We start from the raw sequence: 25579 nt of genomic DNA, 5'->3' as shown, positions 1-25579 counted from the left end.
GTGAAGGAAGCTCTAGATAGACAACCATGGGGGGTGCTTCCCCGTCCCCCCACAAACAGGCAGCTCATGCCTGGTGGCAGTTAACCACATTCCCTTTCAGTACGGCACAGGGCAGTGGGATTCACAGGGGAGAGACAGATCCCTTGGCATTGCCTGGGACACACAGCTGCCCCTGTTCACCTGGCATTTATCCTGCCCAAAAGAGCCATTCTGATCTGCGAGTTTCTGGTTTGTTTTCATGTGTCTTTCCTGAGATTACCTCAGCAAGGAATTAAATGCTAACCCATTAGGAGTAGGGGTAAAAAACTGTGTTAGACTTTGTCTGCTTTTTAAAAATCCCTTAAGCCTTTCTGTTTGCATTGCTCCTAAATACAGCATTCTAGAACTGTGTAGGATTAACTGTGGTCGCTAAAAATAGAATGAAAGAATTCAAAATCAGCCTGGGAAATTCTAGAGGTAGAAGTTTTCTGAGGACTGCAATCTGTGAGCTGCTCTAGGATGTACTGTGTCAGTCTCTCCAGGGGGCTGTGTGTGAAAGGACTGCCGCAGGACGCATTGGTCCAGTTTGTTAGCATTTAACCATACTGTTAGAAATGAGTGGGTGTCTGCAAACAGTTCCATTGTAAGAGTTTTCCAGAATCTTTACTAGGAGAATGGTGATGTTTCCTGGCCGAGCCCTCTACCGTGGTGCATGGATAGTGGACAGAGGCCGGTATCCAAGGCTTGAAGGAAGGTGTGCCACACTCTCCTTTTGAAAAGAGTTCCATCTGTACAGTCATCCATCACAGAATCACCATTAGCCCTCTATCAAAATTAAATGTTGGCCTCTACACACTTAATTGCAGAGCCTTGATCTCAGCAGGAATAAAACTGTTGCCAAATGACATATAGTGTCCAGTGGTTTCAGGTTCTTGCTATCCTGTCCAAAGAATTAGCCAGGACAATGGATGAACATGAAAATGTAACTTTTATTTAAAGTAGGAGAAGAAGGAGATAAAGAAGAAAAGAAGTGAAGTAGAAAACGGTGAAGATATGTTCCAGGCTCAGAATGGACTATTGCAAGAACAGAAAGGTAGCAGTGGTTTGGAAGTCAGTGATCACCATCTTTTGTATCTTCTCAGATGGGGTCCGTCAGAAGTTGTTCTGCGCATGTGCCCTCACTGTGACTTGACAGTTTCTGTGATTGACACATTACACTGGTAGCCTAGCCTCTCTTTTGATTCTCCACGATGGACAGGTTTTATCCTCCTGTCCAGCCAGCTTGCCAAGCCCTAATTTCTTGCCGCAAAACCATCCTCTGACATGTGCAGTTGTAGGTAGTGAGTTGTCTCTATCATTACTTACCAGGTTATAAATAAAAACTGAGAAAACATTTTAAAGCTCATTCATTGACCCAAAAAGATAATCCTTTTACCTGTTAACATAAACAATATTGTATAAAAAACAACTATATGACCCTAAACAAAACACATTTAGTGAGAAGGGGCATTACTTTACATTTTTGCCAATCTTAGTGCCTTTTTTAATAGAAGGGAGCTGGACTGTCATATCTACTTCTGTGTTTCGTGGGCTGCTGATCGGCTGTGTCACGTGGCCTCTGTAGAGCACCACAGAATGCTCGTGAGAAAGGGGGAGAGAGGGAAATAACTTCTAATGATTCATGAAGAAAAGTTTCCACTTCACTGAGCCCCTGAAGGCATCTCAGCCACTCAGGGCTTCCCACAGCGTGTACTTAGAAGTTGTGTCCTGTACAAAGGCCAAAGGAAATGATTTCCCATTGTCCTAATCAAAGTGTTCGCTCTTCCGACGTGGGGTCAGATAACATGGTGACTCAGAATTAGTGTCCAGCTGAAGAGGCAGCGTGTTGGGTCTCAGAGTTTACACTGAGCGGTATGACACAAGGACGGGAGTTTGGTTTGTTTTGTTCAACAACTGATGTGCTTAGACATTCCATTTCCTCTCAGAATTATAGAGGTAATATTTATTCACAGTGAAGCCGATCAGAGATACATGAAATTAACACTGGGAGCTCATCCATATTCCTGTTATTAAGTGAGAAAAATAACAGTACTAACTTTGCTGAGTGGGCATGAGGCCAAACTTGGTACAGAGTATGCACGTGTGTATGTGTGCGTGTGCACACGTGCGTGTGCACCCAATTGTGCATGTTTGTGGCATTTACAAAAATGCCAACTCTGTTTAAGGGTTACTTGTGTTATATGCAGATGTTACGTATGATATCTATGGTGGCAAAGGGCCTGCCCACCTTTTGCCCATTTTTCTGTTAGATTGACTGCTTTTTTTCTGATTGCTTTATAGGAGTTTATTTCTTGCTCTGGATATGACTCTTTTGTCAGACCTGGTACGTCACTGACGCAGAGAAAATCAGAGACCCTCAGTTTATTATTCTGTAAATCTGGATAAAAAATGCTGGGTGTAAAGATTAAATTAGAGGAAAGAAGTCATCCTATAAACTATGGAGGGGTGCACAAATGTGAATTTATATCGTCCAGCAGTGTTCTCTTCAAGGAAGGACTTAGACACGGTTAGATCTATTGTTATGTGTTTATTTTTGCCAGCATCTACGTAAAAGAAAAAAGGAAGTGATAAGAACTCTGTAAAATAATGTTGAATAATGGCTCCCGTAACTTCCAGAAGGACAATTGCCAAAGGAATGCAAGATAGCACATTACACCTCATCAGAACAGCTGTACTCGAAAGCAATTATTCAGAAAGATTGCATTGGAAAACTGTTTCCGTGAGTCACATTGTAGCCCTCACCAGTTTGCTAGATAGAAAAGCACTGTGGGAGCCAAGTGAGTGACTTTGGGGTACTCTGCCATGCTCTGTGCTGGGTCTTGATCCTGTTTGCTCCTGAGTCTCAGAGACAGAGGGAGTCCAGCTCCTGCAGGAGAGCTCTTTGGGCTCACAGCTGTCACATGCGCCTGGCCCCTGGCTCTGAGTGACATTTCGTAGACTGGATGGCGCTGCCTGTCCACCCGCCAGCGTGAGGAGGCACCATTCTTGTTTCCTGGGATGAAACGTTGACACCCACACACGTAAAGCCTGCTGGCTGGGGAGCTGAGCTGTGAGCCCAAGAGGTCTGCTGCCCACAGGGACTCTGCCTCTCCCTGCCATCGTGCCTGGCAGGGACAGGACAGCGACAGCCAGGTGGTGTCCTGAGGATCTGAAATTACTGAAACCCATTTTTCAAAGTGCTATGCATTAATGTTTGTGTCCCCTCAATTGACAGTGAAATCTTATCCTCAAGGAGGTGCGGTCTTGTGGGAGTGGAGGGACAGCGATCAGATCATTAGGCTGTCACCCTTGTGAGTGGGTCTGCTGCCCTTTGAAAAGAGAGACCCCAGAGGGCTGCCTCACCCCTTCTATGTGACACCAGAATTCAACCGCACTGGCTCCCAGCTCCCAGACTGGTTTAAAGCCTCCTAGCTTACAGTGTTTTCTTATAATAGCTCACACAGGTAAGGACACAGAGCTTGTGCTGCTTGCTAATCGCATCCTTGGGGTACCCACAAATGTTGTTTTCCAGGGGGCTCCACCAGTATTTTGAGTCAGGGTTTAGAAACTTCATCCTCCTCCCCTACAGGAGTCCTGGAGTCTGGCTAGTGTGGTGTCCAGCTTGTGAGGGAAGTGACCAGTGAATACCCCTTCCCTACTGATTCATGGTTTGCAGTACTCTGCACAGGAAGCTCAGGCTTTGGGGTCAGTGGCAGTACTTTGGTGTATGAGAAGGAAGCATCTCTCGTGAGTAGGAACTGGGTTTAATACTTAAATAAGTCTGGGCATTGGGATTGGAGCCCCTGTGGACACTGCCTTGTCCTAAATGTCCTGCTGCCAGAGGCCAGAGAGGCGCACAGTGTACAGACTGCAGGCTCAGCTGTCCTCCCTTCCCTTCCAGCATGGAGATGTACAAAGCTCTGGCATAGGAGGGAGGGCTGGGCTCAAGTCCTGCCGGTGTCCGCTGTACAGAAGATGATCAGGAAGCAGGGGAAACAGGCGAGGGCTGGGCATAAGAGGGCTGCAGGGAGGATGGCGGTGAGGTTGGGAGAGGCAGGCAGATACTCTTCAGGCCTTGTTTTTGGAGCTGCCCTGGGGAGGGAGTGGAGGGGAGTTTGCCCGTAAGCAGGTCATGTCCTGCCCGTGAGGAGGTCCCTGAAGGCTCATCCCTGCTAGGTTCCCAGGAGGTTCCTTTGAATGGTGGGGGTTGGCCAGGAGCCCCACCTTATAGGAGACCGTGGCCTCCAGACCTGGCCCCTTCCCTGTAGTCACAGCGAGGGACGTGTGGAGTCAGTATCACCTGATTGAGCTTTAGTGAGCAGGCTGTTGGCGTGAGTCAAGGGACGGAGGCTGAGGGCTGGCACACGAGGTGGATCCTAGGGGATCCACAGTCTGTGCTGTTGGACAATCCTAGCTGGCAAAAGCAAGGCTTATAGTGTGCGAAGGGAAGACCTGCCTTCTTGCCACTCTGGGGAGAGTCCTACCCACCAGCCTCTCTGAACGGCCCTATTTCTCCCCTCCATAAGCCCCCTGTCATGTCTCGGTTCACGTCCTTTATTACGGTACTGTGTAACCCAACCCTGTTCCTCTCTGTTTTATGTCCCAGGAGCAGAGGAGCAGTGTTCCATTCCCAGCATAATGTCAGCCTAGTGCAATGTTAGGGCAGGAAGTGCTCCACAGGCATTTGTTGAGTGAGTGAGTGAGTGAAAGCTTCGGTAGGCCGTGACTGAGAGGAAGCCTGTGTGTGCACTGCAGTAGGGACTTTTAACCGGTCCTTTGGGTGTGCTGTTGGAGCAGAGTGAGCTGATCATATCTGCGGTCAGAAAGCCAGGGTGGAAGGGGACAGAAGGCAGGTGAGAGAGACAGTGAGTGTGTGTCTGCATGTTGCGTACTGTGTGTGTCGGGGTGGGGATTGGGAGACCTTGTCGCCCGGCTGTGTGTGTCCCCAGGCTGGGTGGGCAGCAGGGGACTGCTGCCTGGTTCAGCGGGGCTCCCTCTGGCACCTGAGAGCTGCCCTTGGGGTATCGCAGCACTGTCCGCTGGCGACTCCTTGCTGTTCATTGTTGATTACAGATTGAAACGCTGTACCTTGGTCCCACGCTGCCACAAGGCACAGGAATCCAGTGTCATTCTAATGAGGTTTCCCTGTGAATGCTGGAAAGAAGAAAGCCTTTTAATTAGATTGGTAGTAATTGAGTTCCCAAACCACAGAAGCCTTTCTCTCAGGAGAGGAAGAGACAAATGCAATTAAAAGAAGAAAAGACACCGAAATGGAACACTCGCTAATTCTAAGTCCATTAAAAACAACAGCTCCCTAATAAGTTGAGGCAACAGATAGATGTCCTGAAGAGTTTGACAGCGGTGCCAATAACTCTGGAGACTGAACTGAAACCAGGGCACATGTGCGAGTTAAATGCGTGGCCCTAGCGGGGATCGTTTACTCAGTGCGGTGCACAATGCAATGTTAGCTCCACAGCTTTTTAATCACAAAAAAATCTTGACGTGTTTTGTTTTGGAAAGGGAGATGTATTTCTTCTTGTAACCCACTGGCAGCTTCTCCTGGACATAGCCCCAGGCCTGGGACCTCCTGGAAAATCATCTTGTGCCCTTCCCCATGCAGTGCTCTCCTTCCTACAAGACTTCCCCAACCCCGCCCACCTCACTCTCGGAAATACCCAGCAGGTGAGCAGCCAGGCCGGCATCTAAGTAGAGGTCTTGCCTTCCTGCTCACTGCAGTTCTGTTTTAAAGCAGGGCAGGGCGGCATCCAGTTCTCATTTGCGTCCCTGGCAGATGTCATGTGCCTCCAGCTACTGGACCTGTTTTTGGTGACTGACCGTGAGGGAACCGGGCCAGGCACTTCCTCTTACAGGAACTCAAGGTCTCAGCTTCTGGGCAGGTCTTCCTGGGGTCAGTAAGAAGTACCTTCCCTGGAGAAGGTGTCGGTTACAAATATATGGAGTCTGGGTTGGAGTACAGGGATCGATGATTTAATAACAGCACTGTTCGGTTGTCTCCTTGCAAGTTGCTTTCCGGTGGCTTTCCGGGCTTGGCCGGCTGTGACAAAGTGCCGGCCACGGCCGGGGCAGAAAGGCCAAGTTGGACTCCACCGCTCTGTAGATGGTCTGGTGGCTTTCTGTGACTGAACCAAATGCCTGGGGTGATGAAGTTAGAGAGAGAAAATGCTTCTCTCGGCTGTCAGTTCGGAAGTCTCAGCCCATGACCCGTTGGCTCTGTGGCGTTGGGCTGTGGAGACAGCACACTCACTGTAACAGGGGCCCCGTAGAGGAAAGCTGCTTAGCTCATGAACAGGAAGCAAATAATAGGAAGAGAAAGGGCTGAGGACCCCATATATACTGCAAGGGTTACCCCATGACCTGAAGACCCCCAGCAGGCTCCACTTCTTGAGGGTCCCAAAGCCTCCCAGGAGTGCCAAGCTGGGGACCAGGCATCTGAGACAGGGGTCTTTGAGGGACACGGCAGATCCCGCTGTGGCAGATGCCCTGTGCGTGAACAGCCGTGGCCGACACACTGCCTTATGCTCCCTGGTGAGGCACAGACTCAACACCCAGCGCAATCCCACACTCAGAGGTTTTGGCAATATGGAAGAATGAGTTCTGGAGTCTGCAGGGTCCAAATGTAAAGTCGCCTCACCTTTCTTACCCTGATTCACCCAGACAGGATTCACCCTGTGTACGGGGGGCAAGGGTCAGGTGTGTTGCCTGTGGAGACGGCAGGAGAGAAAAGAACCCACACCCTCAGGTGCACAGCAGGGATGCCCTCCTTGGGACACCCTCTATGTGCAGGGAGGCAGGTGATGCGGGCCTGGCCTCCTTTCCTGGTGGAGGGAGGCGTATAATATTGAGGTTTATTTCAAAGTGTATACATTCTAGTGGCAAACCTGACCTTAAAAAATCGGAATTTGCACCAAATTTTTAAAGTATATGAATTATAAAATAAAAGAGAAATAGCTACGTCCCTAGCAAGCTTCATTACTGGATGGTAGGACTGCCTGATTTTAATTTTCCTCTTTATACCTTGCCGTCCTCTGTAAGTGCTCTATAATAAATGTGTATTACTCCGGAATAAATAGAAAAGCTCAGCTCTGGGGAGATGCTGCTGGCTTACATTTGCAGATGCCTGGTGCATTTTAATTTTCACACACAACGGTGCTCCTGACAGGCAGATCCCTGAAGGAATAACTGTGTCCTTCCTTATTTTGTGAAGCACGTGAGCCATATTTATGCTGTTTCTTCTTTTTTATTCAAGGATGAGAAGAACCAAGTTTTAACCACCAACATTTGGCTGCAAATGGTGAGTTAAGGCAGCGGCAGTCTTTGCCCGCATGTCTGTCTGCTCTTGCTTCTGAGGTGTATGCGCTCCATTTGCAGGGAAAGCAGAGCTCCTGTGGCAAAAGCCGGGCTGTCGTCCCTGCCCTGTACACACCCACAGTGAATGCCAGACAGATCGCACTGTGGATTCAGTTGCCAATTTACAGAGTCCTGTAGGTTGCAGTTTAGTACTCCATACTGAATGGCAGCAGGACTGTGTGCATGCTTCTGCTGCCCTACTGACTTATTTGGGCGACATTCCAGAGCCACTTCATGCATGACAAATAAGTTGCCCAACCACATTCAGAGGTCTGCAGCTCTGGGCCTGGCTGCTGCACCCTCCAGGGCTGTGTTTGAATCCCACCGAAGGCTCCTCAGCCTAAAGTCTGCACACTTGGTGCTCCGTGACACCTGCCAGAATCATTTGAAATGCTTCCTCGGTTGAGCACTCCAAATCCAAAAGTCCGTGGTCTGAAATGCTTTGAACTCCCAGGCTTTTTGATTGCTGGCGTGAAACTCAAAAAGCTTCAGATTTGGGAGCATTTCAGACTTTCGGATTTTTCAGATTTTTGGATTGGGGATGTGCAGCCAGCAAGACTCCATGGAAATCTTCCAAATTCTGGAAAACCTACAAAGTTGGAAACACTCCTGGTCCCAAACATTTTTGCTAAGGGTCCTGAACCTGTATTCTCGTCCTGGATTTTTAACTTGCATCTATGGCTGTGACCTAAATCTGATTAACTGAAGCTGATGTCACTTCCATCAAATTGTAAGAGATGGAATTTAAATGTAAAACTGTCAATCTCCTTTAGGTAGAATCTAATAAGTACACAATGATTCTGTGCCTGTATCATTCATTCAAAAGCCATATAAACATATCATGCTTTAGCTGTCAGCTGGCTTACATAATTCCTTTTTCTTTTTGCACCTGCATTTCTATTTTACTTTTTATGTAGGGGTTTATCCTAATGCAAACTAATTTTATATTCAAAAGTCTTTTGTGAATTGCTCCACCTTGATTTTCTCAATTATAAACGTTTACAAAAATTTTTCTTCAGACAGTAAAAATTTTCCTTCTGGATTGATGTAAGATCACTATTGTTATTGGTTCGTAACTCAACAAGGTGACAGATTTCAAATTTGAATGCATAACTATTAAACAGTTTTTAAATTGGGAATTGCCTGTGTCAAAGATGGGGCTTTGTTTTGAATTAATTTATGTGTCTGCAGGTGACTCTTTCTTACTTCTGGAACAATACCACTGTCACTGTCCATTCTGTAACTCTTTTATTAATAGATGCAGGAACATGTTGCTAACGAAGAGAATTTTGTTAATTTTACGCAGCTTTTGAACTTCTTCGAGATTGTATGACAACAGCGATGTTTTCATCAAATACATCAGCTGACAACTCTGCTAGTTTCCGCTTCATTTTTTTGAAAGCAAAAAATGAAAAGAATTAAAAGTCCATCTGATTTTTGAACGTATTTGTCACCCTGTGTTTGGTGGGACCCATGCTAAGGGGCGTGGTGGACCTCCTGTGTGGCTCTGGTCAGTGTCCTAAGGTAAATGTGTCCTTCTTTGTAAAGGGGAGGAAGGAGAGAGGCCACGGGCAGGCAGCTCTTCCTGGAGGAGCCGAGAGGTGGAGCTGAGCAGATCTGCTTAGAGCCACCTGCCACGTGTGACCTAGCGGAACAGCAGAACAGAACAGGAGGCCCCTTCAGGACCCACTGTAGGCAGGGCCTTGGGAGCTCCTCTGGCCAGATTAGAGCACTACGCCCCACCCATACCAATCCAGCAGGCAGGATTAGGTGCCTACTCTCCTCACCCCAGGGCTGCTGCTGCTGCTGCTGCTTCCCTGCCTGCCTGGGAGCTAAAGGTCATAATTCACGGTTGTCTCCTGGAGCCTCCAGAGCCTCCTTGCCCCCTCTCCCCTGCCTCTGGCATTGTCACAGCATCTGCTTATTCTGCCCTCTTAGTGTCTTTGTCACTGGTAGGGGCAGTCGAATTTTTCCGTCCGCTCTCCTGGAGACCTCAGTGTGTCTCTTTATTCTTGTCTGCTTCAGGGTCCATCAGCAAATCCTGGGAGCACAGTCATCAAACAGACCGGGTAGCACTGCACATGAGCCCACTGCTTCTGCCCTGGCCTGCACTGCTGTCGTGTCTAACGCTCTGGGGTCTCCCGCCAGTCCTCTTGCTCAGCCCTGGTCTCCCCTGGTGAGGTCTGTTGGGACACAGCAGCCAGTGATCCTCAGCTCCTCCAGGGCCTCCTTTTTCCCTGGGCAACATAAGAACTGATGTTTTAGAAGTCACCTTCACTTCCATTGCCTGGATCATCTTTTCTTTCCCATCCTCTCTGCCCTCTTCTTCCTTGCTGTGCTCTCTGACCTCTTGATGTTACCACTGCACCTATCACCCGAGCACATTCCTACCTCAGGGCCTTTGCACTTGCTGCTCCTCCTGCTTGGGAAACTTTTTCAGGAACCACATAATTTTCTCACAGTCAGCATCTTTTCAATTATTTTTTCCTTGAGCTCCTATGTACTGTCCCCAAACCATTCCCTGCTCTCTCCAGGTGGCCCCCAATCTCCATTTTCTCCCCACCTCTGTCCCTGTCTCTGCCTCTGTCTGTCTGTCTCTCTCTCTCTCTCTCTCTCTCTGGTGCTAGGGATTGAACCCAGAGCCTTGCGCATGGTAGGCAAGTACCGTATTCCTGAGCTGCATCTCCAGTTCCCACTTGATTTCTTTGCTGCCTTTGTCCACCACATCCTTGTCACTGTCACACACTTCATACTGATCTGGATGCTTATTTCTCCTACTCGTCCTTGCACCCCATTAGCACAGGTGCGCCCCAAAGTCAGAGCTGCGGTTGGATCCGTCCACTGCCGTTCCTGCACTTCTAGCCCACTGCCCCATCTGCTGCCCGTGGTGAATAACTGCGGCTCGGTGAGCGAATGAGAAGGGGATGCTCTGTGAGCCCGAGAGGGGCTCAGATACAGCACAGAAGGAGGCCAACTCCATGACCTTGGGACGCTGCAGGAGAAGATCGAGCTCTGGGAACTCTGGGGATGCGGCGGTGTCATCCATGCCCCCCAAGGAACAGAGCTGTGATTGACATTTTCCTTACAGAGGTAAAACGTGTGCCACAGTCTGCTGTCTGTGCCAGGTGCCCACCTTCGGGCCTCAGAGAGCCGCTGATCATGAGCAGTGCACGTGGGTAGAGGGGTACAGGGCATTGGCTCCCAGGAAAGCATAACTGAGTGATTACTCATTGCTCTGAGTGCAGTTGCTGCACGATAAACACCCTGGCTTTGGAGACTGTCACCAGGGACCTCTAAATTTCATTGAAGTAAACTTTATTTCTGACTGTGACTTACCTTTGCAGAAGCATCTGCATCTTCATTAAAACAATTCTCCTTTACCCGCTGAGCTCACCTTTGGGAGCTCACTGCTGCGTGGAAGGCATGGAGCAGGCCACGTGAGGGCTCCGGACGTGGAAAGATCCGTTTTCCACTGTTCAGCCATTTCCAACCAGGCTGTGTCATTAGCACACTTAAGAAAGGTTAGCCACTGAGAGACGATAAATGTCTGAGGAGATGGAAATGCAGATGACCTTAATTTGGTCACTACATTTCGTATACAGTATTGAATTGTCACACTCTACCCCGTACATACGTACAATTATGTGCCAGTGAAATGTTTTTAAGTCACAAAAAGGGATTACAAAAAGATTAACCGAGCAAGACCAAGTGGTTCCCTAGAGACATTGTGGAGTACAGGCTGCTGATAAGACATGGGGAATAACGTGCTTTGCGGAAATCAGAGACAAGGCAAGGCCCAGACTCTCCTAAATGACCAGGTCTGGGAGCGCTGGCCCTGCTGTGTGTCCCGTCATGAATCAGTCCTTATTTGCAGATGTCTTCCACATAAAAATCAAGCCAGCTCTCTGCTGCCAGCTCCTCCCTACAAAGCCTGACCCTGAAAGTGATGCAGGAGCTGACACTGCCTCTCAATGGAATTTTTAAGGCATCCCAAGAATCTTGGGTTTAGAGCAACACTTTTCAGTTGGGACACCGATGCCTGTGCCTGCCTGCTCTTGGCACAGCCCTGGTTTCAGTCAGGAGGCCCAGGTGCTCTGACCTGGTCAAGGTAGGGATGCAGGAGCACTGGGTGGCGCCCAGGGAGTGCGTGTGACCTCCTTGGAATCATTTCTAAACAGCAGAGACGCTCATACTGAAGGCAGCAGGGCCAGACTTTCTGGAATTGGGGTGTGTGCAGGGGTCACCAGAGGGTCTAGGAAATGCTTCTCCACCACAAGTGTCTCTCACTCTTCCCTGTTGCCAAATTTCTGTTTTCAAAAATCAGAATCCACACTGTCTTTTCTCCAGGGTATTTAAATGCAGTTTGATCTTCTGCAAATGATATTTTTTTTATATCAAAATGGAAGAGGCAGAAAAGTTAAAGAAAAAATTGAAATGAAATTCTCTTTGACCTACAGTTTGTTGATTTTGTTATCCTTTCTCCCAGTTGTCCTTAATTTTGTATGACTTCCAGATTATTCTGATAATGTGCAGGAAAACAAAGTTGCTGATCTCTTTATTTACCTCCTCCTGTTCCTAGGAGGAAGCAGTTGGTGTATTTTCTCTGCAGATACTTTATCCTTTTGGGAGGCCTGTCACACATAATCTGATTTAATGTATGAGAAAAAAATGACAGAAACCATTTCAGTTTCTGAGGAGACATTTGAGCCATCCAGGCGTACATTCACTTTTGGAAGATGTGTCTTTTCTTACTTTGGAATCTTGACTACATTTCTACCTTTAGATTTTTCCTTTGTTCTCTGTTTTTAAGCTCCTAATTCTAATTATGGTATTAATAGCATTCATTTCATCAGAAGTTAGATTGTAAACCATCATTATTTCTAAAACACTTACAGTTGATTTTCTGCATTTGTTACCTGTGACACGCAGAAATGTTTCCCTTTATGCTCACAGGTTAGCCATCTTTACAGACTGCAGTGATTGCATCCTGAGGTTGAAGGTGGTGTGGTGGGGAGGGTCTCAGTCATTGTGTTTCACTACGAGAAAGTTTCAGGGACAAGGGACAGGAGGCGGCTGGTGTTCCCTCTCTGAGATCAAAATAGCCGATTGGAGAATTTTGGAAATACATGTTTGGCTAGTATTTTCCAAGACCCAACAACCAGTTCTCTAACTCAATTCTCACACTTTGACCTTAAGTTAGCATCTGTACCCCGAGCTCCGAGGCTGAGCCCCGTAAGATTACCCCACTCAGACACCTGCTGCACTTGAGGTGTCCAGGCCTCCCGTGCTTCTGCTTGGCTGACTAATGCCAGCGGTTCTTACAACCTCCATTGTTCTCTCAGGTATCTTTGTCTTCTAGGACCCCACACAGTCCTTAGGCAAACACTTGGTTTAGTCCAAAGGAGAAAACTGGAAGTGCCAGGTGGAAGAGAGAGGGCAGGGTGAAGGGAGGGAGGTGTGTCTATGCCTTTCTGGTGTGTGCCCCGCCTCCTACACAGCCCGGGAGCGCTCAGCCTTTGCTGCTGAAGAAACTTCAAAACCTGATCTCCAGCCCTTCCGGCCCCTGCCAGCTGGGGAGCAGATGGGGCTGAAGGTTCTCACCTCTGCTGTCCTCTCAGGTTTTTCTGCTGCCCGGCGGAGCCTTGACCACCTGGGGCTCGGCCTGCGTCACCTCATTAGCATGCGCTGGTGTGCAGAAAGGACAGGACCTCTTGAAGGAAAGATGCTGTTTTCAGGAGCTCTGTGCTAGGGAGGCCAAACACATTTCTTAGCTATAATGTATTTTCTTAAAAGAAAACTGTCTCTCTCTGTCTCTCTCTGCTTCCATGCCAGGGTGTAGGCGCGGTGAGAATTTAAAGAGAGATTCCGGGGGAGGCGGGAGCATCCCCCACGCATCCCCCTCACGACCCCACACCCTCTTCTCTGAGAAGGAAGCCCACAGACGGGGAAAGAGTGGAAGTGTGGACTCCTCTGCACGCGCAGACCGGAGCCTTGGCGTCTCCAGGTCCCTGTGCAGTCTTCCCCGAGGCTGCTTCTCATTGCAGGCACACGGAGGCCACGTCGGTGCCGTTCACAAGAGTTTTCCCCAAGGCGCCAAGATCGGACTGGAAACAAACGCTGTAAGAAGGCAGATAGCCTTTGGTGCAGACAGACTGCCCGGCGATTCTACATCCCTTCTTAGGAAACCAGGACAGGCGGCTCAGGTTCAGGCCCAGCTCCCAAGTCCTTGCTCCACCTTTGGCTGCAGCTCAGTTATTATTGAGTACGGCTCCCGTGCAGCGCAGTGCAGTGCGGGACGTTATAAATGGAAGACTCTCTTGAGCCATCACCACTTGCTATGAGGGGAGCATGGATTTCCCCTGCTACTGCACACAGGATCCCGTTTCATCCTTATGGCGCTGCCCTGTACGTGTGAACACAGAAGGAAACTGCAGACCAGACGGGGTGGTGTGCATAGCAAGCCTTTCCTCGAGCCTTGGTGCACACTTGGGTCTGGTTCTGCAGCTCTGTGCAGCTGCTCCTCCCGCTGTGGGTCAGCATAGCTTTGCCTATGGGGGACAGGGAGAGCCGAGGAGCAGCGCCATCGGGGACAGAGTTCGCCGTGTGTTGAGGTGCAGATGTGCCAGTGCGGATACTGCTTCGGACGAACCGGCTGTGGAGAAGCAAAGATTGCTTTCCCGGGCTCAGTCAGGTACTGCAGTCAAGTCCCAACCCTGGGACTGGCCCCAGACATCTGGCTGTGAGCCTCACTCTCCGTTTGTAAAGTGGAACAGTCTTCACCTGACACCCTTGGGTGGTGGTGAGCTGGGGTGCATAACATACTGGACAGGAGATGCCGCCTGGCCAGGACTTGGCCTGCGGTGTGCACTCAGCTGGGTGTGCAGAGGAGGTGCGGAGTGCTGGGGAGCTGGGGGGTCCTGACTGTCCCCAGAGAGGACTGAGCTTGACCCACCAGGCATCCCTTTCCTGCCTGCTCTCTCCTGGCCCTTGTTTCAGCAGATGGAGGAGACAGGTTCTTGCCTCTAACTAGGACCACCCACCTTCATGGCCGCTCGTGGAACCCTGGGTTCTGACAGGCATAATAATGGGCACCATGACTGGTTGGGGGGTCATCAGTGGCCAAGCCAGAGAAGCAAGCCAGGGTATAAAGGCGGTGTACAAGCTGCAAGGAACTGGTTGGAAGAGTTTTGTGCCTACAGCAAGGGAATAAATGAGAACAGCAGACAGCGGCTGGCACTCAGGTGCTTCTGGAAATTAACTGGGAAAACCACCCCTTTGCAGTGTTCTCCCACCCACTCCCTCAGCCACGCTGTCTAATTAGAGACCCCTAAGGACAGCTTTCAAATGCCAGAGGTGATGCTTTAGAATGATTTCCATCAGCATACCTTCATTCTTGAGGTCCCTGGCTGAAAGATGGTGTCACACACCTGGATGGTCCCTCTCCTTTAACTTTAGATAATTCCAGATCTCAGATAACCTTTTTAGAAGGAGGTGGGAACTGGGCTTTTGTAGTGAGCTGTATCCCCAGCCTTTTTTTAAAAAAATGTTTGTCTTAAGACAGGGTCTTGCACTGTTGCTAAGCTACCCAGACTGGGCTCAACCTTGGCATCCTCCTGCCTCAGCCCCCCAGAGTTCTGGGATTACAGGTGTGCAGTACCGTGCCCAGCTCCCAGATAGTCTTTCTGGTGCTGTCCATTCTTGCCAGAGTACAGTTGATCTCTGGAACATGCCCTTGGAACTTTTCCAGAATCTGTAGCTCTATACCCATAGTGCCTCATACTTAATTCCTGAATCTCAGCAGCTCTGGAAATTTGTTCCCTGCCTCCACCTTGCTGTTTTTTGTTGTTGTTTTTTTTTTTAAACAGCGCCTTAAATTTATTTGGTCTGAAATCAAATTGAAATTGATGTGCAACTGAAACATTTGCCTCTCGGTGGGAATCGGTATGTAAATTTTGATGCAGACATAACAGTGTTTGTGCTTATGAGGGAGCCACCCGGGTTCCAGTGGAGGGGTTGCAGCAAAGACCTTTCTAGATCTTGAAAAGTCAGCTCCAGAACACAGCAGGTGTCAGCAGAGTGAGTCTCGTTATGGTGCGCTGTGGGGGCTGCTGGTGGAACCCTCCCTGCCCCGAGACTCCAACAGTGCAGTGCTGGTTTTGTGGCAGCTGCAGGTCTGATCCCCTCTGAGCAGCTACAGCAGAAGCTGGCCCAGGAGCAGCTGCGGAGCTCCTGGTCCTGGGAGGGAGGACTCTGGGTTTGGGCTTTCCTCTGGCAGAGTATCACTCAGGGGCCTAAACTGGGGCTTGACCTCGAGCTTTGTGTGTAGATGCATCTCACTTCTTCGCGTGTGTTCTGCTGCGGAGGCCAATGCTCGTGTTGTCGGGTTGGCAAGTCAATGGGCCGTCGCTGCAGCGGGACCAGATTCACATGGTAAAATGTGCCCTTGGAAGATTCTGAGCTGTTCTCACAAAGCTGCACAATGCTATTTTGTCGAAATAAATGGTCTACGTTTTCAATGCTTGGCTTTTATTCCAGTTGAAATGAGTGAATTTATTTTTTCCAAAATGCCCTTACAATGAAAACTTGGAAAGCAGAACCATTATTCATTTGGCCAGAAGGAAAACATCAGCTGAGAAGAAGGCTTGGGGGCGTGCGGTGGGTTGGAATTACTGTTAATGCCACCATCTGAATGTGGTCATGGTGACAGCAGGACCTTAAATGTGATTTCTGTGCTGTTCATGATCATTTTGAAAGAGATTATTTAATTCCCAACTTTCTTATGTTTTATAAATAACAACCAGGTTATGTAAGTAAATGTCTGGAACGCTTTTTTGGCTTTGATCTTACCTAATAACCTCTTACAAGAACTATAAGTAGGCCAGGAAGCGAAGTGCTGCTAATGCCGTTGTCTGTGTGTGTCAGTCTTGGACAGATCACTATTTGCAGTGGAATATGTCGGACTATCCGGGCGTGAAGACTCTTCGCTTCCCAGATGGGCAGATTTGGAAACCAGACATTCTTCTCTATAACAGGTAAGCTCATTGATTGGACAGAAGGAAAATGAGCCTATGCTCGCATATATGTTCAATCAAGCACATGTGAATATTGTGTAGCAATGCTGAATACGGTCCCTCTAATGTGATACCTTGACTCCAGAGAGACTTTCCAAGAGGCTTGGCCTTTGAGAAGCAGCTCGGTCTCCCTCTGCTGGTGTGTTCTGTATTTGCATCCAAACTCAGGGTGTCCTACCTGCTGCCCAAGAGGATCCTATCCATGGTGTCACGCGTTAGGGGTACATAGCATTGTTTCTCTGCACATTGGAGCATGAAGCGTTCTTGCATAAGACACTGCCTTGGTTGAATGACCAACAGTTGTCATGATCAACAGTAGAAGGTACAAGCCTTGGGATGTATAGCTGGATCCTATGGTTTAGACCTGAGTCCTCATTTGATTTGTTCCTTGTTGCAAATGAGGCTGAGTTCATGCGGACTGACCTCTCCAGCTGCTCGGGGAGGTGTGCCGCACAAGTCATCTGTCTGACATAAAAAAGCGAAACAAGTCATGTTCAGATAGTCTTTCTCCTGAGGGCAGGAAATACGGGATCATCAGTAAATGAAGACAGAGGATTTGCAGACCAGATGCCCAAAGGGAAAGGATCTAGGGAGGGTAAATTTCTAAAAGCTGTGAGATTCTTTGTTAAACTATGTAGTCGAGTAATGGAACCTAGGGCATCCCTTCTTTGCTCTAAATTGTGATGGCCAGCTTGCTCTAAAAGGAAGTTACTTCTCCGTGAGGATCCAGTCTGGAGGGATAAGGGTGCCTGTTCTCTCCTGACTTGAATACACTGTGACTGTCTTCTACCACTGTCCTTGATGGCCCCTCAGTGACCTCCTTCAGTCAGCATGTGTTTTTGTCTTATGCTGGTTACTTCCAGAAGCCCGGGTAATTCCATTTCTTATACCCACTTTTAATTCTGTCTTTGTTGTTGGAGGTCCCCTTTCTCTTGAATAACTGGACTTATCTCTAGAAGATCCACTTCATGTTTGCTGCCACCTCTCTGCTTCTTAAATAAGGTTCAGAAAACTGAGCTTTGAAAACCATCCAAGGTCACAGTGTGGTCTCTTGTTGAGTGTGTGAAACACAGGAGCTTCTCCGCTGGGCTTCAGTTGTCTGTGTCCTGGGGGTGGGGAGAGGCTGTGTTAGTTTGCTACGGCTGCTCTAACAAACTAACATGGAGTGGTGGCTTCAGCAACGACATTTCTTACCATTCGGGAAGCCAGAAGTCTGAGACCCACTTATGGGCAGAGTGGGTTACTGCTGATCCTCTCTGTCCTTGGTTGGTAGATGTTTTCCTTCTCCTGTGTCTTGCCATGGTCCTTACCCTGTATGTGTCTGGGTCCTAATCTTTTCTTGTTATAAGGACAAAGGTCAGATTAGATTAGTGACCACCCTAATGATCTCATTTTACTTTATCTCTTTTAAGTCTCTATCTCCAAATATAGTTATATTCTGAAGTACTGGGACTTAGTGTTTCAACATAGTAATTTTTGGGAAAAATATTTCAGACTGTAACAGAGGGTTTAGAGTGAAGTTCGTATGAGCAAAGGGTTAGGGTTGAATAAGTCTGCGTGTCAGTTTTAGCTGTACTGTAATACTTACTGGGTTTACAAACTTTGAGTCTCTGACTTGCGAAAGGGGGGAAATGTCAGCTTCCTAAGAGTTGGGAAGGAAACCTCTGAAGATATATGGAGCATGTCTAGTGTGGTCCTCAGCAAAAGATGATCATTTTGTAATGGTGTTTGACTGTTACGGGCATGAGCATGAGAGTTTCTGCTTAGAGTAGGATGGTAACTTAATAATTTCAAAAGAAACAACATGCTTCATAGTTCCTAGTTCAGCTTTCTTCATCTGAAGTCTAGGATTCATTTTATAATATGGTAGAATCTCAAAAATGAGGCTCAAAGAGGTAAATTTTATGGTTGTATGTTATGATTGTTAATTCCAAAACATAAAATGCTTGATGATCCCAACATTCTGGCTCTTGAAAAGTTACTAAGGATTCTATTTAATTGAATTTCAAGGAGCAGAGACACAGCAGTGTCTAGCCGACATGTGACGCTGGGCACTCAGGGAAAACGCCAGGCTCTCCCCTGCCTGGCCCAACCCATGTCCCAGAACTGTGCTCCTCTCGTGGCTCCCCATGGGCACTACTTCCATGGCTGCTCCATAGCCATTTACCACCTTCTTCCTGTAGTAGCTGCCCCAGTATCTGCGTCAGTATTTCTGAGCAGTGGGGTAGAGAAATTCCCCCCTGAAGTAACTCCTGGATATACCCCTTGCACCATGCCCGCATGAACACAACGTGGAATAAACAGGTTACAGAGAATATGTCAGCCAGTCGTAGAGATCAGAACTGTGCAAACATAGATACAGCACCTGTATCCGTTGGGAGTTCATTAGAGAACAGAGTTAATATAAGGGTTAGCAGATGTCTCAGTTACTTTTCTTGTGGCTGAGACAGAATACTGGATACCCGAACTTAAAGGGGAGGAGGTTTATTTAGCTCACAGTTTGTAGAGATTTCAGTCCATAATCGGCTGGCTCTAAGGCAGAGTGGGGAGGCAGACAACCATTGAAGATGAGAAACAGTTCATGACAGGCAGAAGGCAGAGCAGCAAGCAAGCCACCAGGGCAGCTTCTTTCTGTTCTTTTTATATTCTACCTGCCTTTGGCCCTTACGGCAGGTAGCCCTCACACGCAGAACTGTGCCAAATCAATCAGTGGACTGGTTTAGTAATCACACATCCTTGATCCCAGCTTTACACACTCTAGATCCAGCTACTTCTGAAAAACCCACCTATGACTGCGTGAGGCTTTGTGGGGCCAGCGAGACATAAGCCATAACAACAAGGTAGGCTTACAATGGTGCCCTGCAGAGTCAGGGGTGGAGGATGTGAAAGAGCCAGCTGCCTACTACAGAGCAGGAGGATCCAGCCAAAAGCCGAGGGCCTGGAGCTCACTGCAGAGTCTCTTGTGAGCCAGAATCTGGAAACTGCAGGGTCTGGGCTCGGAAGGCTGCAGTATGTGCCTGAAGCCTGGAGTTGGAGGCGCAGGGATGAGGAAGATTGGCGCTCCTCTGAAGAAGCAGACATGAGACTTCTTTGTCTTCCCTCCCTTGTTATTCCAGCCACCCACACCCAGGCCGGGTCTTCTCTGGTCAGTGAACCTGTCATCCAGACACAGCCAGGACTGCTAAACCAAGCAGGTGTTCCTTTCAAGTGGACGCCATGATCAACCACTGCAGCATCTGTGTCTGTTACAAACCATCCCAAATTTAGTGACTTAAAGAACAGTCAACTCCTATTTCTCCCACCCCATCGTGCTGTGAACTGACCGGACCCGTGCGGCCAGTGGTCTGTTCCATGTGACCCTGTAGACAGCAGTCAGCTGGGGATCGCTCCCCCGGCAGGCCTGGGATGGGCTGACACGGATGTTGGCCCGGAGTCAGGGCTTAGCCAGGGCCAAGAAACGAGTCCCCTTAACTGTCTTTCTCTGTCCTTTTCTGCAGATGCAGGGGCCCAAGCTTGCTAGCTGGGAGCGCTCCCACAGGAAGGCAGAATGGGCTGTCAGCCCTCTTAAGGAGTGAGCACGACAGTTCCAGAGTCCACATTCACCCATTCCTTTGGTCAGCCCCAAGTCAAGGGGGGTTGGTGAGCCCCCACTCTGTCAGGCATGCGGTGAGACAAAGCTAGAGGGAGCTGGATTCTGGGGAGACTGGCGTCCGTCCCAGGGGGCCAGTGAAGCTGTGGAGGCCAAATTAAAGACTTGGGCGTACACAGAAAGACTGGGACAGGGGTGCAGAATGAAGGCAGAGTGCGTGTGACAGGGCCGAAGAGGGTGCGTGTGTGAGAAGAGGCGCTTTCCAAACACACACGCGACCTCCTCGTCCTCAGCCTCCACTCGGCAGCTTCCCTTCGCCGGCTGGGCAGGTCAGTGTGTCCTCTCTGCCCGCTGCTCCCAGCCAAGGTTTGCCCATCGTGTGCCCGGTGCGTGTCCTCACAGGAGCCACCCTGCATGTGAGCAGTGCCACCCTTCCCTCACCCCCGGACCTCATGAGGAAGGGGTTCCTGCACCCCATCCCCTCTCAGGGGCACCCAGCAAAGCCCTTAATACTCATGGATGCAAGGTCACGATGGAAGGAGGAAGGCAGGAGGAGAGGGTTCATAGGAGGAGGAACCAAGAGGGTGGGCCACAGTGATACAGAGTTGCCAAGAACAGCGGGGGACAAAATAAAGGAAAGGAGATAAATCTTATTGGTAACTTGAAAACAGGAACCTGTGAAAGAGCCCCCAAATGGACTCAGAAAGTAGCAAAAGGATTGTCCTCAGTAAGATTTTGACCTTCTGATATTCTATAATTGGGGATTTGGGGCGATGTGACCGTAATACTTTCTGCTAGCTTCTGCTGAGAGATTCGTGCTTCGGTTCATTAGGGTGTGAGTGAAGGCGTAGGAGCTTCTCCTGAAGGAGGGTTTAAAGTGTCATCACTCAGTAAGTCGTGGTTTTAAAGAGTGTTGGTTGGCTCCTGTGATGCCTCACAAACATGTTTCTCCCTTTCTTTCAGTTTGCTGTGGGAGCTGTGTGGGAGCCACTAATGGTTTTTGAGATGTAATTCATTTTCTGTGCTTTGGAGGGGCTGGGTCACTGCAAAACCACTATCTCTGCATCATTTCTGGAAGGGCTGCTGCGTTTCCCTGATGGATGGGGAACAGTTATGAGCTGCCAGCCAGCTGGCTGGGCTGGGCTGAGGAGAGGATGGGCGTTAATGAGAGCTCTGCCCAGTGCTGAGTCCAGTAGTTTCTCCCTCACTTTATTCTGCTTTGCTTGAAGCCTTCAGTTCAAGGAATTTTCTGAACACAGTCTTGCTCAAAGTGAGAGCAATTATGGAGGTCGTGTCACGATATCCCTCTCTGGATGGAATTAAAAGCCTTTCTGGTATCAGCAGTCGGCTTGCAGGAGGGAAGTCTGAATCCCAGTGATAGCGAGGCTGCCTCTGCCCCGTCCGCAGCAAGAGTTCAGCCTCGCCGGGCTTCTCTGCTGCTTAGTTGCCAGGTCAGAAAATGCTGCAGCAACTGGAAATCATTTTGACGAATATATGTAAAGATGCCCTTCTCGGCTCTGAATTTTGAGAACAGCAGGGAGTGTCAGCCATCTCATCCACAGGCCGTGCAGAGCAGCATTGCATGTCTCTGGGCTGGTGTCTTTTTTTCCGCGTTCCTCTGCCCCTGTGGCTGGTGGCAGGGACCAGGCAGGGAGTGGTGTGTGTGGGACCCTGGGATGCAGCATGATCAGCCCGTAAGGCTTTTAATTTTGCTCATCAATGGGACGCCCATGGAATAGGATTCATTCGCTTGTCAAATGTCTTAGCGAGGTAACTGGCTAAGTGAGAGCCCAGCTCACATCTTTATGGTTTACAGCTTAGCCGGCAATGGCGGCTATGTTTGCTGAGTTATCCCCATGCGGCAGGACCACTTGGATCATAGGTAGCAGCTTCCAAAACGTGGTGTCCAGGAATCACACTAAGTTGGCCTGCTGGTCCTCAAAGGCCCTGGTACAGCTGTAGCTGGCTCTGGGGGGCTGAGCGCCGAGGTCATCAGGAGGGGTTCTTAGATGTGGCAGGAATCGCACGTAAGAAAGGGCTGTTCTGCCACGAGGGATCTTTGGGTTTGAGCATCGTGCTCTCAGAATATCTGCATGATCAAATACTTAGCTCTAATCTGTGGGAGGCTGTTTTAAAATAATTTGTGGGTGGACAACGGGAGGGACCAGCAGCCTGTTTTCTAGAAGTGAGCAGAGCCAGCCAAGCTGTATTTGCACCTGTATCGTCCTCTGCGCAGCCTATCTCAGCCTCTCCTGCTCACCCCAGCTGCTGGCGCTGTTTATGTTTCATTTGCTCATTCATTCGACCAATATTGAAAGAAGGCTCCCGCATTGCTCTCACACAGGAGCTGAGGATGCAGCAATGACCACGCCCCTCCCTGCTCAGAGGGAGAGAGGCGGATGAGGGGAGGGAGAGGGTGAGCCAGAGTGTAGGTGCTCCAGTCCACAGAGCCAGGAGAGGACCCAGAGGCCTAGAGCCAGAGGCAGGGGTGAGACCCACAGAATGGTCAGGCTGGGTTGTCCAGGAGGGGCTGCTCCTGCCCAGGTGATAACCATAGCCAAGGGCCTGTTGGGAATGTTATGGAAAGATCTGGAAACACCAGCAGAAGACGGTAAGGACAGCCACAGGTTCGTGGTAGGGCAGGGGTGGCGCCTTGCTGGTCATCATTCTGTAGTGAGCTGTGCCTGTCTTGGTCTTCAAACTGTTTTTCAGCTTTTTAAGTTCTGGAAAATTGGTAGTAAAGCAAGTGGGTTTTGTCCAGTGGATGGATTCTTCTGTGAGCAGGTTCAGATCAGCATTTCTGGTGAACGACGAAATGCTGGCTTTGACACATGTGCATTTTATATCTGTGCAAGTATCCTGATTTTTTAATCTTTTTTGATCTCTCTGAGGCAGGCGCAGGTCATGCGGGGATGTCTTTGGAACAGAAGGGGCTGGAGAGACCTGGGGGCAGTGGGAGCAGGCCAGTGGACGGAGGGGAGATGGGAATGCCATAAGTGTGGACCAAGCCAGGAAGCGTTGGCCTGGACTCTGAGGGGGTGGGAGAGGCGCTGATCCCTTTCATAAAAGTTTCATTTCATTTCCTTTTGCTGCAAATAATTACAAAAATACTTATTCTCAGTCCATCTTGCTATCAGCCGATTCCCTTCAAGTTTTTCCGGAAAGTCTTCTCTCCATCTCGTTTGTGTTCTCTTCCCCTCATGTGGAAGTGGATGTGCCTTGCTTGTCCTGAGTCCAGAGACAGGCTCACCTGGGTCTGACTGGAAGCCATCATCGGGTGTGGCTAGCTGACCTTCAGCACCTCCAGCCTTATTTTGCACTTTCTGCAAGGCTCCCCGTGGCTTCACACACCAGGTTCAAGTCACTGGCCTGCACTTGTTCCTGCTGCTTATTGGAGCTGCAACCCCTTTCCTTGCTGTGCCCACCCAGTGCTGGGGGCTTGCAGCTACGGCAGTGAGGCCCCTCCGTACTTCTTAGACTTTGCGAGGTCCACATGTGACTGTGTTTCTCAAGGCAGGAAATCACTGACGCTCGGCCCCTCGCCTGAGGGCACCAGTGGGGTCCTCCTGATCCCTGATCCCAGCCTACTCTTGGCCTGCTTCTTGTGCTGTCTGGAAAGTGCACCAGCTTGGAGAACCTCTTGGTTTTGGTCTTTCTACAAGCTAAATTCTGATGTGCTGTTGCACACTGATACTAGTATTTAACAGTAAATACTAGTGTTCATCAGCATTCTGTTGCTGCAATGAGTATCTGAGAGAAATCAGCTTAAAAACAGGGAAGGTTTGTTTGGCTCACTTTCCTGGAGATTTCCGATAGTGGCCCATGGGCTCCGTTGCTTTGGTCCTGTGGCGGCGTGTCATGGAGGAAGCCGCTTCATCTCATGGCTGGGTTTGGAGAGAACAGGGTCCGGCATCCCCTTCGAGGACACCCCAACCTTCCCACCCTCAGGAGGACATGAGGCTGGGGCCACTCCAGATCTGGCTACAGCGGTACCGTGTGTCTCAGCAAAGCCAGAAGAACAGATTTGCAATGTTCTCGCCTCAGAAATGAAACACTTGACGGGGTACATAAATTTACCCCGCTGTGAACATTATGCGCAGTGAGCTCCTGTACAGTCATCACATGGGACCCCCCGAAGATGTGTTTTCAATATGTCAGTTTAAAAACCAAGAGATAAAAACGAAGTGAATATCTCCTCCTTCCCTCACCGCCCCCCATCTGGCTCCAGTTGTAGTCTTTCTCTGAGCCGCTGTCTTCGTGTCTCCCTCCACGTTCTGGAGAAGGGGAGCTTGTCTCTTCTGGAGCTGCGGTGGGATTTTCGTACTGTCCCTTCTTCATGTATTTCTCTTAGCATCTGACATTTTCTCTGACCAAATTCCTTGCCAGCCACTGTGGGCCAAGAGTACTCTTACAAGGGAGCTCCGAACGGTGTCACTCAACCGCCAGTGGAGGGCAGAGCCGGGTTTCCCGGTGTGCCTTTGCATCCAGGGCCAGGGCAAGGCTTTCCTGCACGTGGCGCAGGCCCCTCACCTCCCTGCACCCTGAGGGCCACGAAGCCGATCATGCCCAACAGCATGGCTTTTGGAGATGAGCTTATTGATCTTTGAGGCATTGAACTCGGAGCCAAAAGGATTGTAAAGCTCTGTGTAATAAATATGTGAGACAGGAATTCGATGGGATGTTCAGTCATCATCATGAGCTGCTGGAGGGGTGGGGAGAACACGGCAAGGGGGCCAAGGGTGGGTGCTGCAGTGCCCTCCCCACACCTGCTGTGTGGACCTCTGTGCCTTTCCTCTGCCTGCCAGCTCTGAGCTTATTGGCTGCCTTCCTGGAGGAGAGCATAAAATCTGTGGGACACAGAGATGGTGCTTTGGGGGGAACTGGCTCAACCCCTTGCCTTGGGACCTTCGCTAGGCAGGAGGCCAAACTGAATATGCCTCCTGGTGTGCTCCAAACCTGGAGACTCAGGCTCTGAAGGCCGGTGCTGGTAGTTCAGCCCAGGGACCTTGTTTTGCAGAATTTCTATATGTAAGGGACTATGCTTCTGAGAGGAGACACATCCATTGCCCTCGAGGCAGGTGTAATTAGTAATAGACACCTTCCCCCTGGACCATCTCATCTGATTTAATTTGTGGCATCATTAAGGTGCGCTGGAATTACTCCCTTGGGTTTGCAGTTGAGGACATTGCTTCTGAGATTAAATGGCTTGTTCTCCCGGATCCGGGGCTTTGACCAAAAACCCTCATGCTTTTCCCAACTTATCAACCTCTTTGTGGGTGTGAGACAGGGTCCCACAGAGCATCTTACAGAACAGAAGGGGACACAGGTGTTAGGGGAACACATATGAGATCTGGACAAGAGAGACCCTCACCAGGTGCAGGCTGTGAGGGTTTTCATGGTGGTTGGCTGCCACGAAGCTTGCTTACTCTGGGGCAGTCCTGGAACAGCTATAAATTGGGCTCTTTTTCTACTATGTGTGTGTATGTGTGTGTGTATACACATATACATACATATATATATATATATATATGTG

General features: G+C 49.3%; 1 protein-coding gene across 9 annotated transcripts in view; it reads left to right on the top strand.

The window, feature by feature from the left end:
- The first annotated feature begins 7284 nt into the window (after positions 1–7284).
- The window catches only part of LOC104872069 (neuronal acetylcholine receptor subunit alpha-7), a 56200-nt gene continuing 37905 nt past the window's right edge, over positions 7285–25579 (top strand). Inside the window, exons 1-4 of one of the 9 annotated variants that reach the window (XM_033761049.1) lie at positions 7285–7330; positions 9412–9455; positions 10185–10476; positions 16309–16418. In XM_033761049.1, the coding sequence (XP_033616940.1) occupies positions 10414–10476; positions 16309–16418 (173 nt within the window). In that variant the 5' untranslated portion in view covers positions 7285–7330; positions 9412–9455; positions 10185–10413. The other 8 variants (XM_033761047.1, XM_033761048.1, XM_033761046.1 and 5 more) reach the window with 8 other exon arrangements.

The sequence above is a fragment of the Fukomys damarensis genome, unplaced genomic scaffold (genome assembly GCF_012274545.1).
Source record: "Fukomys damarensis isolate Sample0158 unplaced genomic scaffold, DMR_v1.0_HiC HiC_scaffold_7, whole genome shotgun sequence".
Classification (NCBI taxonomy): domain Eukaryota; kingdom Metazoa; phylum Chordata; class Mammalia; order Rodentia; family Bathyergidae; genus Fukomys; species Fukomys damarensis.
Note: the sequence above shows the minus strand (reverse complement) of the source record. Positions and strands in the feature narration are given on the sequence as shown.